General features: G+C 48.4%; 1 protein-coding gene across 1 annotated transcript in view; it reads right to left on the minus strand.

Annotated features, from left to right (window-relative positions):
* LOC148436368 (uncharacterized) overlaps positions 1-17,252 on the minus strand; it is a 79,999-nt gene that overhangs the window by 51,786 nt on the left and 10,961 nt on the right. Inside the window, exons 3-7 of the mRNA XM_088464987.1 lie at positions 14,079-14,226; positions 10,852-11,043; positions 9,670-9,748; positions 9,455-9,552; positions 9,070-9,319 (exon numbers count right to left, since the gene is read on the minus strand). Of these exons, the coding sequence (XP_088321113.1) occupies positions 9,070-9,319; positions 9,455-9,552; positions 9,670-9,748; positions 10,852-11,043; positions 14,079-14,226 (767 nt within the window). The remainder of the gene's footprint in view (positions 1-9,069; positions 9,320-9,454; positions 9,553-9,669; positions 9,749-10,851; positions 11,044-14,078; positions 14,227-17,252) is intronic.

Here is a 17,252-nt window from a genome sequence, read left to right on the forward strand (position 1 = left end):
TGTGGGGAGGAGACTGGTCAGATCTCTGGGCTGGTAACACACAGTGACATGATGTGAGGGGGAGAGCAGGAGTATAATAGGGGCTGATGGCTCCTGATGTATGAGATACACCAGAGAGTGTGGGGAGGAGACTGGTCAGACCTCTGGGCTGGTAACACACACTGACATGATGTGAGGGAGAGAGCAGGAGTATAATAGGGGCTGATGGCTCCTGATGTATAAGAAACACCAGAGAATGTGAGGGGGAGGAGAATGGTCAGATCTCTGGGATGGTAACACACAGTGACATGATGTTAGGAGGAGAGCAGGAGTTTAATAGGTACTGATGGCTCCTGATGTATGAGATACAGCAGATAGTGTGGGGAGGAGACTGGTCAGATCTCTGGGCTGGTAACACACAGTTACATGATGTGAGGGGGAGAGCAGGAGTATAATAGGGGCTGATGGCTCCTGATGTATGAGATACACCAGAGAGTGTGGGGAGGAGACTGGTCAGATCTCTGGGCTGGTAACAGACAATGATATGATGAGAGGGGGAGAGCAGGAGTATAATACGGAAGGATGGCTCCTGATGTATGAGATACACCAGAGAGTGTGGGGAGAAGACTGGTCAGATCTCTGGGCTGGTAACACACAGTGACATGATGTGAGGGGGAGAGCAGGAGTATAATAGGGGCTGATGGCTCCAGATGTATGAGATACACCAGAGAGTGTGGGGAGGAGAATGGTCAGATCTCTGGGCTGGTAACACTCAGTGACATGAAGTGAGGGCCAGACAAGGAGCATAATAGGGGCTGATGGCTCCTGATGCATGAGATACACCAGAGAGTGTGGGGAGGAGACTGGTTAGATCTCTGGGCTGGTAACACACATTGACATGATGTGAGGGGGAGAGCATGAATATAATAGGGGCTGATGGCTCCTGATATATGAGATACACCAGAGAGTGTGAGGGGGAGGAGACTGGTCAGATCTCTGGGCTGGTAACACACAGTGACATGATGTGAGGGGGAGAGCAGGAGTATAATAGGGGCTGATGGCTCCTGATGTATGAGATACACCAGATAGTGTGGGGAGGAGACTGGTCAGATCTCTGGGCTGGTAACACACAGTGACATGATGTGAGGCGGAGAGCAGGAGTATAATAGGGTCTGATGGCTCCTGATGTATGAGATACACCAGAGAGTGTGGGGAGGAGACTGGTCAGATCTCTGGGCTGGTAACACACAGTGACATGATGTGAGGGGGAGAGCAGGAGTATAATAGGGGCTGATGGCTCCTGATGTATGAGATACACCAGAGAGTGTGGGGAGGAGACTGGTCAGATATCTAGGCTACTAACACACAGTGACATGATGTGAGGGGGACAGCAGGAATATAATAGGGGCTGATGGCTCCTGATATATGAGATACACCAGAGAATGTGAGGGGGAGGAGACTGGTCAGATCTCTGGGATGGTAGCACACAGTGACATGATGTGAGGAGGAGAGCAGGAGTATAATAGGGACTGATGGCTCCTTAAGTAAGAGATACACCAGATAGTGTAGGGAGGAGACTGGTCAGATCTCTGGGCTGATAACACACAGTGACATGATGTGATGGGGAGAGCAGGAGTATAATAGGGGCTGATGGCTCCAGATGTATGAGATACACCAGAGAGTGTGGGGAACAGACTGGTCAGATCTCTGGGCTGGTAACACACAGTGACATGATGTGAGGGGGAGAGCAGGAGTATAATAGGGGCTGATGGCTCCTGATGTATGAGATACACCAGAGAGTGTGGGGAGGAGACTGGTTAGATCTCTGGGCTGGTAACACACAGTGACATGATGTGAGGGGGGAGAAAAGGAATATAATAGGGGCTGATGGCTCCTGATATATGAGATACACCAGAGAGTGTGAGGGGGAGGAGACTGGTCAGATCTCTGGTCTGGTAACACACAGTGACATGATGTGAGGGGGAGAGCAGGAGTATAATAGGGGCTGATGGCTCCTGATGTATGAGATACACCAGAGAGTGTGGGGAGGAGACTGGTCAGACCTCTGGGCTGGTAACACACAGTGACATGATCTGAGGGGGAGAGCAGGAGTATAATAGGGGCTGATGGCTCCTGATGTATGAGAAACACCAGAGAATGTGAGGAGGAGGAGACTGGTCAGATCTCTGGGCTGGTAACACACAGTTACATGATGTGAGGGGGAGAGCAGGAGTATAATAGGGGCTGATGGCTCCTGATGTATGAGATACACCAGAGAGTGTGGGGAGGAGACTGGTCAGATCTCTGGGCTGGTAACACACAATGATATGAGAGGGGGAGAGCAGGAGTATAATACGGAAGGATGGCTCCTGATATATGAGATACACCAGAGAATGTGAGGGGGAGGAGACTGGTCAGATCTCTGGGATGGTAGCACACAGTGACATCATGTGAGGAGGAGAGCAGGAGTATAATAGGGACTGATGGCTCCTTAAGTAAGGGATACACCAGATAGTGTAGGGAGGAGACTGGTCAGATCTCTGGGCTGATAACACACAGTGACATGATGTGATGGGGAGAGCAGGAGTATAATAGGGGCTGATGGCTCCTGATGTATGAGATACACTAGAGAGTGTGGGGAACAGACTGGTCAGATCTCTGGGCTGGTAACACACAGTGACATGATGTGAGGGGGAGAGCAGGAGTATAATAGGGGCTGATGGCTCCTGATGTATGAGATACACCAGAGAGTGTGGGGAGGAGACTGGTTAGATCTCTGGGCTGGTAACACACAGTGATATGATGTGAGGGGGAGAGCAGGAGTATAATAGGGGCTAATGGCTCCTGATGTATGAGATACACCAGAGAGTGTGGGGAGGAGACTGGTCAGATCTCTGGGCTGGTAACACACAGTGACATGATGTGAGGGGGAGAGCAGGAGTATAATAGGGGCTGATGGCTCCTGATGTATGAGAAACACCAGAGAGTGTGGGGAGGAGACTGGTCAGATCTCTGGGCTGGTAACACACAGTGACATGATGTGAGGGGGAGAGCAGGAGTATAATAGGGGCTGATGGCTCCTGATGTATGAGATACACCAGAGAGTGTGGGGAGGAGACTGGTCAGACCTCTGGGCTGGTAACACACACTGACATGATGTGAGGGAGAGAGCAGGAGTATAATAGGGGCTGATGGCTCCTGATGTATAAGAAACACCAGAGAATGTGAGGGGGAGGAGAATGGTCAGATCTCTGGGATGGTAACACACAGTGACATGATGTGAGGAGGAGAGCAGGAGTTTAATAGGTACTGATGGCTCCTGATGTATGAGATACAGCAGATAGTGTGGGGAGGAGACTGGTCAGATCTCTGGGCTGGTAACACACAGTTACATGATGTGAGGGGGAGAGCAGGAGTATAATAGGGGGTGATGGCTCCTGATGTATGAGATACACCAGAGAGTGTGGGGAGGAGACTGGTCAGATCTCTGGGCTGGCAACACACAATGATATGACGAGAGTGGGAGAGCAGGAGTATAATACGGAAGGATGGCTCCTGATATATGAGATACACCAGAGAATGTGAGGGGGAGGAGACTGGTCAGATCTCTGGGATGGTAGCACACAGTGACATGATGTGAGGAGGAGAGCAGGAGTATAATAGGGACTGATGGCTACATAAGTAAGGGATACACCAGATAGTGTAGGGAGGAGACTGGTCAGATCTCTGGGCTGATAACACACAGTGACATGATGTGATGGGGAGAGCAGGAATATAATAGGGGCTGATGGCTCCTGATATATGAGATACACCAGAGAATGTGAGGGGGAGGAGACTGGTCAGATCTCTGGGATGGTAACACACAGTGACATGATGTGAGGAGGAGAGCAGGAGTATAATAGGGACTGATGGCTCCTGATGTAAGAGATACACCAGATAGTGTGGGGAGGAGACTGGTCAGATCTCTGGGCTGGTAACACACAGTGACATGATGTGAGGGGGAGAGCAGGAGTATAATAGGGGCTGATGGCTCCTGATGTATGAGATACACCAGAGATTTTGGGGAGGAGACTGGTCAGATCTCTGGGCTGGTAACACACAGTGACATGATGTGAGGGGGAGAGCAGGAGTATAATAGGGGCTGATGGCTCCTGGTCTATGAGATACACCAGAGTGTGGGGAGGAGACTGGTCAGATTTCTGGGCTGGTAACACACAGTGACATGATGTGAGGGGAGAGCAGGAGTATAATAGGGGCTGAGGCTCCTGATGTATGAGATAAACCAGAGAGTGTGGGAAGGGGACTGGTCAGATCTCTGGGCTGGTAACTCACAGTGACATGATGAGAGGGGGAGAGCAGGAGTATAATAGGGACTGATGGCTCCTTAAGTAAGGGATACACCAGATAGTGTAGGGAGGAGACTGGTCAGATCTCTGGGCTGATAACACACAGTGACATGATGTGATGGGGAGAGCAGGAGTATAATAGGGGCTGATGGCTCCTGATGTATGAGATACACCAGAGAGTGTGGGGAACAGACTGGTCAGATCTCTGGGCTGGTAACACACAGTGACATGATGTGAGGGGGAGAGCAGGAGTATAATAGGGGCTGATGGCTCCTGATGTATGAGATACACCAGAGAGTGTGGGGAGGAGACTGGTTAGATCTCTGGGCTGGTAACACACAGTGACATGATGTGAGGGGGGAGAAAAGGAATATAATAGGGGCAGATGGCTCCTGATATATGAGATACACCAGAGAGTGTGAGGGGGAGGAGACTGGTCAGATCTCTGGTCTGGTAACACACAGTGACATGATGTGAGGGGGAGAGCAGGAGTATAATAGGGGCTGATGGCTCCTGATGTATGAGATACACCAGAGAGTGTGGGGAGGAGACTGGTCAGATCTCTGGGCTGGTAACACACAGTGACATGATGTGAGGGGGAGAGCAGGAGTATAATAGGGGCTGATGGCTCCTGATGTATGAGAAACACCAGAGAGTGTGGGGAGGAGACTGGTTAGATCTCTGGGCTGGTAACACACAGTGACATGATGTGAGGGGGAGAGCAGGAGCATAATAGGGGCTGATGGCTCCTGATGCATGAGATACACCAGAGAGTGTGGAGAGGAGACTGGTTAGACTTCTGGGCTGGTAACACACAGTGACATGATGTGAGGGGGAGAGCAGGAATATAATAGGGGCTGATGGCTCCTGATATATGAGATACACCAGAGAATGTGAGGGGGAGGAGAATGGTCAGATCTCTGGGATGGTAACACACAGTGACATGATGTGAAGAGGAGAGCAGGAGTTTAATAGGTACTCATGGCTCCTGATGTATGAGATACAGCAGATAGTGTGGGGAGGAGACTGGTCAGATCTCTGGGCTGGTAACACACAGTTACATGATGTGAGGGGGAGAGCAGGAATATAATAGGGGCTGATGGCTCCTGATATATGAGATACACCAGAGAATGTGAGAAGGAGGAGAATGGTCAGATCTCTGGGATGGTAACACACAGTGACATGATGTTAGGAGGAGAGCAGGAGTTTAATAGGTACTGATGGCTCCTGATGTATGAGATACAGCAGATAGTGTGGGGAGGAGACTGGTCAGATCTCTGGGCTGGTAACACACAGTTACATGATGTGAGGGGGAGAGCAGGAGTATAATAGGGGCTGATGGCTCCTGATGTATGAGATACACCAGAGAGTGTGGGGAGGAGACTGGTCAGATCTCTGGGCTGGTAACAGACAATGATATGATGAGAGGGGGAGAGCAGGAGTATAATACGGAAGGATGGCTCCTGATGTATGAGATACACCAGAGAGTGTGGGGAGAAGACTGGTCAGATCTCTGGGCTGGTAACACACAGTGACATGATGTGAGGGGGAGAGCAGGAGTATAATAGGGGCTGATGGCTCCAGATGTATGAGATACACCAGAGAGTGTGGGGAGGAGAATGGTCAGATCTCTGGGCTGGTAACACTCAGTGACATGAAGTGAGGGCCAGACAAGGAGCATAATAGGGGCTGATGGCTCCTGATGCATGAGATACACCAGAGAGTGTGGGGAGGAGACTGGTTAGATCTCTGGGCTGGTAACACACATTGACATGATGTGAGGGGGAGAGCATGAATATAATAGGGGCTGATGGCTCCTGATATATGAGATACACCAGAGAGTGTGAGGGGGAGGAGACTGGTCAGATCTCTGGGCTGGTAACACACAGTGACATGATGTGAGGGGGAGAGCAGGAGTATAATAGGGGTTGATGGCTCCTGATGTATGAGATACACAGAGAGAGTGGGGAGGAGACTGGTCAGATCTCTGGGCTGGTAACACACAGTGACATAATTTGAGGGGGAGAGCAGGAGCATAAAAGGGGCCGATGGCTCCTGATGTATGAGATACACCAGAGAGTGTGAGGGGGAGGAGACTGGTCAGATCTCTGGGTTGTAACACACAGTGACATGATGTGAGGGGGAGAACAGGAGTATAATAGGGGCTGATGGCTCCTGATGTAAGAGATACACCAGAGAGTGTGGGGAGGAGACTGGTTAGATCACTGGGCTGGTAACACACAGTGACATGATGTGAGGGGGAGAGCAGGAACAAAATAGGGGCTGATGGCTCCTGATATATGAGATACACCAGAGAGTGTGAGGGGGAGGAGACTGGTCAGATCTCTGGGCTGGTAACACACAGTGACATGATGTGAGGGGGAGAGCAGGAGTATAATAGGGGCTGATGGCTCCTGATGTATGAGATACACAGAGAGTGTGGGGAGAAGACTGGTTAGATCTCTGGGCTGGTAACACACAGTGACATGATGTGAGGGGGAGAGCAGGAATATAATAGGGGCTGATGGATCCTGATGTATGAGATACACCAGAGAGTGTGGGGAGGAGACTGGTCAGATCTCTGGGCTGGTAACACACAGTGACATGATGTGAGGGGGAGAGCAGGAGTATAATAGGGGCTGATGGCTCCTGATGTATGAGATACACCAGAGAGTGTGGGGAGGAGACTGGTCAGATATCTAGGCTACTAACACACAGTGACATGATGTGAGGGGGAAAGCAGGAATATAATAGGGGCTGATGGCTCCTGATATATGAGATACACCAGAGAATGTGAGGGGGAGGAGACTGGTCAGATCTCTGGGATGGTAGCACACAGTGACATGATGTGAGGAGGAGAGCAGGAGTATAATAGGGACTGATGGCTCCTTATGTAAGAGATACACCAGATAGTGTGGGTAGGAGACTGGTCAGATCTCTGGGCTGATAACACACAGTGACATGATGTGAGGGGGAGAGCAGGAGTATAATAGGGGCTGATGGCTCCTGATGTATGAGATACACCAGAGAGTGTGGGGAACAGACTGGTCAGATCTCTGGGCTGGTAACACACAGTGACATGATGTGAGGGGGAGAGCAGGAGTATAATAGGGGCTGATGGCTCCTGATGTATGAGATACACAGAGAGTGTGGGGAGGAGACTGGTCAGATCTCTGGGCTGGTAACACACAGTGACATGATATGAGGGGGAGAGCAGGAGCATAAAAGGGGCCGATGGCTCCTGATGTATGAGATACACCAGAGAGTGTGAGGGGGAGGAGACTGGTCAGATCTCTGGGCTGGTAACACACAGTGACATGATGTGAGGGGGAGAGCAGGAGTATAATAGGAGCTGATGGATCCTGATATATGAGATACACCAGAGAGTGTGAGGGGGAGGAGACTGGTCAGATCTCTGGGCTGGTAACACACAGTGACATGATGTGAGGGGGAGAGCAGGAGTATGATAGGGGCTGATAGCTCCTGATGTATGAGATACACCAGAGAGTGTGGGGAGAAGACTGGTTAGATCTCTGGGCTGGTAACACACAGTGACATGATGTGAGGGGGAGAGCAGGAGTATAATAGGGGCTGATGGCTTCTGATGTATGAGATACACCAGAGAGTGTGGGGAGGAGACTGGTCAGATCTCTGGGCTGGTAACACACAGTGACATGATGTGAGGGGGAGAGCAGGAGCATAATAGGGGCTGATGGCTCCTGATGCATGAGATACACCAGAGAGTGTGGGGAGGAGACTAGTTAGACCTCTGGGCTGGTAACACACAGTGACATGATGTGAGGGGGAGAGCAGGAATATAATAGGGGCTGATGGCTCCTGATATATGAGATACACCAGAGAATGTGAGGGGGAGGAGACTGGTCAGATCTCTGGGATGGTAACACACAGTGACATGATGTGAGGAGGAGAGCAGGAGTATAATAGGGACTGATGGCTCCTGATGTAAGAGATACACCAGATAGTGTGGGGAGGAGACTGGTCAGATCTCTGGGCTGGTAACACACAGTGACATGATGTGAGGGGGAGAGCAGGAGTATAATAGGGGCTGATGGCTCCTGATGTATGAGATACACCAGAGATTGTGGGGAGGAGACTGGTCAGATCTCTGGGCTGGTAACACACAGTGACATGATGTGAGGGGGAGAGCAGGAGTATAATAGGGGCTGATGGCTCCTGGTGTATGAGATACACCAGAGTGTGGGGAGGAGACTGGTCAGATTTCTGGGCTGGTAACACACAGTGACATGATGTGAGGGGAGAGCAGGAGTATAATAGGGGCTGAGGCTCCTGATGTATGAGATAAACCAGAGAGTGTGGGAAGGGGACTGGTCAGATCTCTGGGCTGGTAACTCACAGTGACATGATGTGAGGGGGGGAGCAGGAGTATAAGAGGAACTGAGGAGGATGTAGAAGAAGATGATTGTACTGACTGAAATATTATTTATTTATAATTAGCCAATTATAGTGATGTATGCAAGATATGTAGGCATTCCCAAGTTCCATACACATAGGAGTTTACTATCTACATACCTGAACACACAGGTGCATTGTGTCAGAAATCAATTAACAAACTAGTATATTTTTGGATTGGGGAAGGAAAGTCACACAAACCTGGGAGACCATACAAACTCCACACATATAATACACTGGTTAAAACCGAACACTATATCATGGTGCAGAGAGAGAATGTGACTTTTTTCTGTAATAAGTGTTTATTACTCACCTGTGCTGATATCTGTAGGGATTTCCTCCTTCTTACATTGCTGATCACCCCTCACATACGTCTCTTCTTCTCCCTCTATATCTCCTGCCTTATTATCAGTCACATACATCTCTTCTTCTCCCTCTGTATCTTCTGCCTTCATATCAGTCACATATGTCTCTTCTTCTCCCTCTGTATCTTCTGCCTTCATATCAGTCACATATGTCTCTTCTCCATCTATATAATTTTTCTTATTAGTCAGATCTTTACCCTAATTAAATCAGAGAATAAAATAATGCATAATGTCTGATGTCATTACTTGCAATTACACAGTATAATGTCAGTGGATAAGACACACACAGCTTCTGTAAAGATCATACAGCGACAGTCACTAATTCCCATCTACCTGAAGCTCCTGTGGGATCCTGTGATTCTCCTCTATACACCGCTGTGAGTAATGAGGACGGGGACATCTCTGTGGGTTATTTCTGTTACTGGGTCCATCTGTAGAAGACACACAGTGACTGAGTACATTGTATATATGTGATTAGCAGATAATGTGTATATAGGAGACCCTCATACATGCTCTCCCCTGTACAATAAGTTACAGAATCCTCCTACCCAGTGATGTGAGGGGCCGGTGATTCTCCATCATCACGTCCTTGTACAGACTCCTGTGTTCCTCTATATACTCACCCTCCTGCATGGAAACATAGACAGTGACATCCTGACACCTTATAGGAACCTGACACACACAGTGATACAGTCATCACCCAGACACATCCCCTGGTGTTATTGTATAATGTCCCATTCCCAGCAGTCACCTCTCTAGTCATCACCCAGACACATCCACCGGTGTTAGTATAATGTCCCATTCCCAGCAGTCACCTCTCCAGTCATCACCCAGGCACATCCCCTGGTGTTACTGTATAATGTCCCATTCCCAACAATCACCTCTCCAGTCATCACCCAGACACATCCCCTGGTGTTACTGTATAATGTCCCATTCCCTGCAGTCACCTCTCCAGTCATTACCCAGGCACATCCCCTGGTGTTACTGTATAATATCCCATTCCCAGCAGTACTCACCTCTCCAGTCATCACCCAGACACATCCCCTGGTGTTACTGTATAATGTCCCTTTCCCAGCAGTCACCTCTCCAGTAATCACCCAGACACATCCCCTGGTGTTACTGTATAATGTCCCATTCCCAGCAGTCACCTCTCTAGTCATCACCCAGACACATCCCCTGGTGTTACTGTATAATGTCCCTTTCCCAGCAGTCACCTCTCCAGTCATCACCCAGACACATCCCCTGGTGTTACTGTATAATGTCCCTTTCCCAGCAGTCACCTCTCCAGTCATCACCCAGACACATCCCCTGGTGTTATTGTATAATGTCCCATTCCCAGCAGTCACCTCTCTAGTCATCTCCAAGACACATCCCCTGGTGCTACTGTATAATGTCCCATTCCCAGCAGTCACCTCTCCATTCATCACCCAGACTCATCCCCTGGTGTTACTGTATAATGTCCCATTCCCAGCAATCACCTCCCCAGTCATCACCCAGACACATCCCCTGGTGTTATTGTATAATGTCCCATTCCCAGCAGTCACCTCTCTAGTCATCACCCAGACACATCCCCTGGTGTTACTGTATATTTTCCCATTCCCAGCAGTCACCTCTCCAGTCATCACCCAGACACATCCCCTGGTGTTACTGTATAATGTCCCATTCCCAGCAGTCATCACCCAGACACATCCCCTGGTGTTACTGTATAATGTCCCTTTCCCAGCAGTCACCTCTCCAGTCAGCGGCTGAATGATCTTGTTGGTGAGTTCCAGGATCTTCTGGTCATTGTGTCTCTCATGTATCAGTGAGTGAGGTGGAGGCACCGTGATGGGGCTCTGGGTCCTGCTCAGTCCTCCTGACACACGGGGATGGCTGCTGGGTGTCTCACAGTCACCGGATGTCTTCTTCACTACTGTGTAATCCTGTGTATTGGGGAGACAACAATGAAAAGGTAAATTAAACTCCACCTAAATGTGGGTGTTTATTCAGGTGTTAACTTTGCATAATATACAAGAAGACTATTTCACCATATCAAGTCTTGTAACAATCTCCTATATATAGGAAAATGTTGAGTATGTCGTATGCAGATCTGACATATTTGTGTCAGTGACAAAAAGAAAAGAACATACTGCAAGCAATGTACCAAATCCCAACTCCATTGAGGACTGTCGGACTTATAATATATCTGAGACCGGCTACCTGTTGCTCATTTATTACTATAGATATAAGTGATGTCACTGTGACACTCCCAGATCCCCTCACCTCCCCAGTCATGTCCCTGTATTATTACTATAGATATAAGTGATGTCACTGTGACACTCCCAGACCCTCTCACCTCCCCAGTCATGTCCCTGTATTATTACTATAGATATAAGTGATGTCACTGTGACACTCCCAGATCCTCTCACCTCCCCAGTCATGTCCCTGTATTATTACTATAGATATAAGTGATGTCACTGTGACACTCCCAGATCCCCTCACCTCCCCAGTCATGTCCCTGTATTATTACTATAGATATAAGTGATGTCACTGTGACACTCCCAAATCCCCTCACCTCCCCAGTCATGTCCCTGTATTATTACTATAGATATAAGTGATGTCACTGTGACACTCCCAGATCCTCTCACCTCCCCAGTCATGTCCCTGTATTATTACTATAGATATAAGTGATGTCACTGTGACACTCCCAGATCCCCTCACCTCCCCAGTCATGTCCCTGTATTATTACTATAGATATAAGTGATGTCACTGTGACACTCCCAGATCCCCTCACCTCCCCAGTCATGTCCCTGTATTATTACTATAGATATAAGTGATGTCACTGTGACACTCCCAGACCCTCTCACCTCCCCAGTCATGTCCTTGTATTATTACTATAGATATAAGTGATGTCACTGTGACACTCCCAGATCCCCTCACCTCCCCAGTCATGTCCCTGTATTATTACTATAGATATAAGTGATGTCACTGTGACACTCCCAGACCCTCTCACCTCCCCAGTCATATCCCTGTATTATTACTATAGATATAAGTGATGTCACTGTGACTCTCCCAGATCCCCTCACCTCCTCAGTCATGTCCCTGTATTATTACTATAGATATAAGTGATGTCACTGTGACACTCCCAGATCCCCTCACCTCCCCAGTCATGTCACTGTATTATTACTATAGATATAAGTGATGTCACTGTGACTCTCCCAGATCCCCTCACCTCCTCAGTCATGTCCCTGTATTATTACTATAGATATAAGTGATGTCACTGTGACACTCCCAGATCCCCTCACCTCCCCAGTCATGTCACTGTATTATTACTATAGATATAAGTGATGTCACTGTGACACTCCCAGATCCCCTCACCTCCCCAGTCATGTCCCTGTATTATTACTATAGATATAAGTGATATCACTGTGACACTCCCAGATCCCCTCACCTCTCCAGTCATGTCCCTGTATTATTACTATAGATATAAGTGATGTCACTGTGACACTCCCAGATCCCCTCACCTCCCCAGTCATGTCCCTGTGTTATTACTATAGATATAAGTGATGTCACTGTGACACTCCCAGATCCCCTCACCTCCCCAGTCATGTCCCTGTATTATTACTATAGATATAAGTGATGTCACTGTGACACTCCCAGATCCCCTCACCTCCTAAGTCATGTCCCTGTATTATTACTATAGATATAAGTGATGTCACTGTGACACTCCCAGATCCCCTCACCTCCCCAGTCATGTCCCTGTATTATTACTATAGATATAAGTGATGTCACTGTGACACTCCCAGATCCCCTCACCTCCCCAGTCATGTCCCTGTATTATTACTATAGATATAACTGATGTCACTGTGACACTATCAGATCCCCTCACCTCCCCAGTCATGTCCCTGTATTATTACTATAGATATAAGTGATGTCACTGTGACGTTCCCAGATCCCCTCACCTCCCCAGTCATGTCCCTGTATTACTACTATAGATATAAGTGATGTCACTGTGACACTCCCAGATCCCCTCACCTCCCCAGTCATGTCCCTGTATTATTACTATAGATATAAGTGATGTCAGTGTGACACTACCAGATCCCCTCACCTCCCCAGTCATGTCCCTGTATTACTACTATAGATATAAGTGATGTCACTGTGACACTCCCAGATCCCCTCACCTCCCCAGTCATGTCCCTGTATTATTACTATAGATATAAGTGATGTCACTGTGACACTCCCAGATCCCCTCACCTCCCCAGTCATGTCCCTGTATTATTACTATAGATATAAGTGATGTCACTGTGACGCTTCCAGATCCCCTCACCTCCCCAGTCATGTCCCTGTATTATTACTATAGATATAAGTGATGTCACTGTGACACTCCCAGATCCCCTCACCTCCCCAGTCATGTCCCTGTATTATTACTATAGATATAAGTGATGTCACTGTGACACTCCCAGATCCCCTCACCTCCCCAGTCATGTCCCTGTATTATTACTATAGATATAAGTGATGTCACTGTGACACTCCCAGATCCCCTCACCTCCCCAGTCATGTCCCTGTATTATTACTATAGATATTTGTGATGTCACTGTGACACTCCCAGATCCCCTCACCTCCCCAGTCATGTACCTGTATTATTACTATAGATATAAGTGATGTCACTGTGACACTCCCAGATCCTCTCACCACCCTAGTCATGTCCCTGTATTATTACTATAGATATAAGTGATGTCACTGTGACACTCCCAGATCCTCTCACCTCCCCAGCCATGTTCCTGTATTATTACTATAGATATATACGTGATGTCATTGTGATACTCGCAGATCCCCTCCCCAGTCATGTGCCTGTATTATTACTATAGATATAAGTGATGTCACTGTGATACTCGCAGATCCCCTCACCTCCCCAGTCATGTCTCTGTATTACTATAGATATAAGTGATGTCACTGTGAAACCTCCAGGCCCTCTCACCTCCCCAGTCAGCTCGTAGATGATCTCCAGGGTGAGATGTAAGATCCTCTCAGTCCTGTGACTCCCGTCCTTGTCCATCCTCAATAAATCAGTGAGAAAACAGAACGTGTGATGTGTAATAGACTCTGGTTCCTCACAGCTGGACTGTCTAGGAATAAATATAACAGTTATCACAGAGAACACATGTAACACAGTCAGACATGTAACAATAAGTGACCAGTAAGTCTCCCCTCTCCCCCCAGCCATAGAGCCCTGGCCATTGTCTATCAGACGTTCCTGTGACCCAGCCCCATAAGGCTCCTCAGAGGCCATCACACAATGTTGTACTGTATAAGGTTACACCAATGCTTCTGGCCGGGGGTCTTATTCCTCCCAGACACATATCACATGCTCTTTGCATCACTGGATATAAGTTACATCGGTGGAAGGATACTGGGCCTCAATCAGACCCGGTCGCAAGCTCTGAGCACTCTCAACCGGGTCGATGTTTGCCCACTGTGCATGCGCACGTCGGAGCCGGCCGCTCCGGGTCTCACACCAATCATCATCGATACCTTGCCCCGTTTGGGAGGCGTGCCGGGGGGGGGGTGCCCGGCCAAACGGAGGCGTTCCCGACAGAACGCTTGCCGTTTGGGGGCGGCCTCGCTGACATCAGCAATGATGTCAGTGGGGAGCTTCCTGCTCGATCAGAGCAGGAAGCTCCCTGGGACTTCGTCGCAAGCCCCGATGGTCGCGATGGTCCTGACCATCGTGACCATCACCCTGGTCGGTCGCTAGGCTGTGGGTGGTAACCCACAACTTAGCTAGCGACCAAGAGGCTGCACTTCAAGATGCAAGTGGCCACCCTCAATCAGAGCGACCGCTTGCATCTATCGACTGGGTCTGAATGAGACCCACTGTCCTTTATTTTGTATCTGGCCTGCAGTACCTCTCTGTCACCAGAGGTGCTGCTGATGTATTCTGACATTGTTTCCTCACATGCAGATGTTAATATCACTCCCCTGTTTAACTACCTGCATCTGCCTCACAGACTATTTATTCCTGCCCATCACCATGCCCCCTGCTGGTCATTGATTGTTATCCCTGGATTGTATTCCACGGCCTGAACCTGATCTCCTGTCTACTGGACTTCTGCAAACTGCAGCTCCATTGATGTCTGTGAGTCTGTCTCATCTATACTGCAGCTTTTCGCCTTTGCTTGTATCCAGTCTGTATATCTCCAACCTATAGTATGTGCAGCTAAAGCCAGCTGGGCCTCTGCAAGCTGTCCCTCCTATTACTGCATGTGACTCTGACTCATCTACTCTGCAGCATATGGTTCTTGTTTGTATCCAGTTTTGCAGACCTCCAAGTTTCTGTTACCACCAGTTCCCGTCCGGTTCATGTATCACTCCTGGCTTCTCTGCATTGTCTGCACTATGGTTTTGTTTCAATATACATTTTATATGTCACTATGCTCCTGACTCCACAGCTATCATTACAGGTATCCAGTTACATAACAATGGGACAGAAACGGGGGCTTTCCAGATAATTTGGATTCTATTTTAATTTCACCCTTGAAAAGGACAATGTCAGACCCCATAATTACATATAATATAAATTACATAAATGACACTATTCACTTTTTTTCCTAGAGACATATTATATACATACATATATACATACATAGAAATAACATCCATGCATAAATAAATACATAATTGCAGAGGGGCTTTGCGGAGGTTTTGCAAAAGATTTTCCTGAAATGCCCCATAACTCTTTTCTGGGACATTACCAATATATATAATTCCTAGCACATATATACGATACATTGTTCCATTATATATAATTCCTAGCACATATATGAGCATTACCCCTATATGCTCCTTATTGCGCCTGTAACTAATAAATTATCTGGTTTCCTAAGCAAAAGACATAAGAAATTCAGCACCCTTGAATCTTTTTTCATCAGCTGTGAGGACCATAGACAGGACCTGGATCGCTCAGAGCAGCTGTGAGGAACACAGACGGGACCTGGATCACTCAGAGCACCTGTGAGGAACACAGACAGGACCTGAATTGTCAGAGCAGCTGTGAGGAACACAGTCGGGACCTGGATCACTCAGAGCACCTGTGAGGAACACAGACAGGACCTGAATTGTCAGAGCAGCTTTGAGGACCACAGACAGGACCTGGATCGCTCAGAGCAGCTGTGAGGAGCACAGACGGGACCTGGATCGCTCAGAGCAGCTGTAAGGGACACAGGCGGGACCTGGATTGCTCAGAGCAGCTGTGAGGAATACAGAAGGGACATGGATCGCTCAAAGCAGCTGTGAGGGACACAGACGGAACCTGGATCGCTCAGAGCAGCTGTGAGGAACACAGACAGGACCTGGATCACTCAGAGCAGCTGTGAGGAACACAGACAGGACCTGGATCACTCAGAGCACCTGTGAGGAACACAGACAGGACCTGAATTGTCAGAGCAGCTTTGAGGAAAACAGTCGGGACCTGGATCACTCAGAGCAGCTGTGAGGAGCACAGACGGGACCTGAATTGTCAGAGCAGCTGTGAGGAACACAGACGGGACCTGGATCACTCAGAGCAGCTGTGAGGAACACAGACAGGACCTGAATTGTCAGAGCAGCTTTGAGGAAAACAGTCGGGACCTGGATCACTCAGAGCAGCTGTGAGGAGCACAGACGGGACCTGGATCACTCAGAGCAGCTGTAAGGGACACAGGCGGGACCTGGATTGCTCAGAGCAGCTGTGAGGAATACAGAAGGGACATGGATCGCTCAAAGCAGCTGTGAGGGACACAGACGGGACATGGATCGCTCAGAGCAGCTGTGAGAAATACAGAAGGGACATGGATCGCTCAAAGCAGCTGTGAGGAACACAAACGTGACCTGGATCGCTCAGAGAAAACTATTCTGGATAATACAAAATGGAGATCTCAGAGAGACAATAATGTTTCTCTCACTACAATGTGGCTGAATCAGAGGTAGGCGCAAAAGAGCCTGTAGCTGGTCTATTTCCGTGTAACACATGTGCCATAGGAGGATTTAGGGATTATTGCACAGGAACAAGAACATTTTTTTCAACATTGATTGAAGAGACTGGCGGGGAGAGACTGGAGGGAAGAAGCTGGAGAGAAGATACTGGAGGGAATATACTTTAAGAAAGAGACCATAG

The sequence above is a fragment of the Taudactylus pleione genome, unplaced genomic scaffold (genome assembly GCF_031769625.1).
Source record: "Taudactylus pleione unplaced genomic scaffold, aTauple2 ptg001781l, whole genome shotgun sequence".
Lineage (NCBI taxonomy): Eukaryota > Metazoa > Chordata > Amphibia > Anura > Myobatrachidae > Taudactylus > Taudactylus pleione.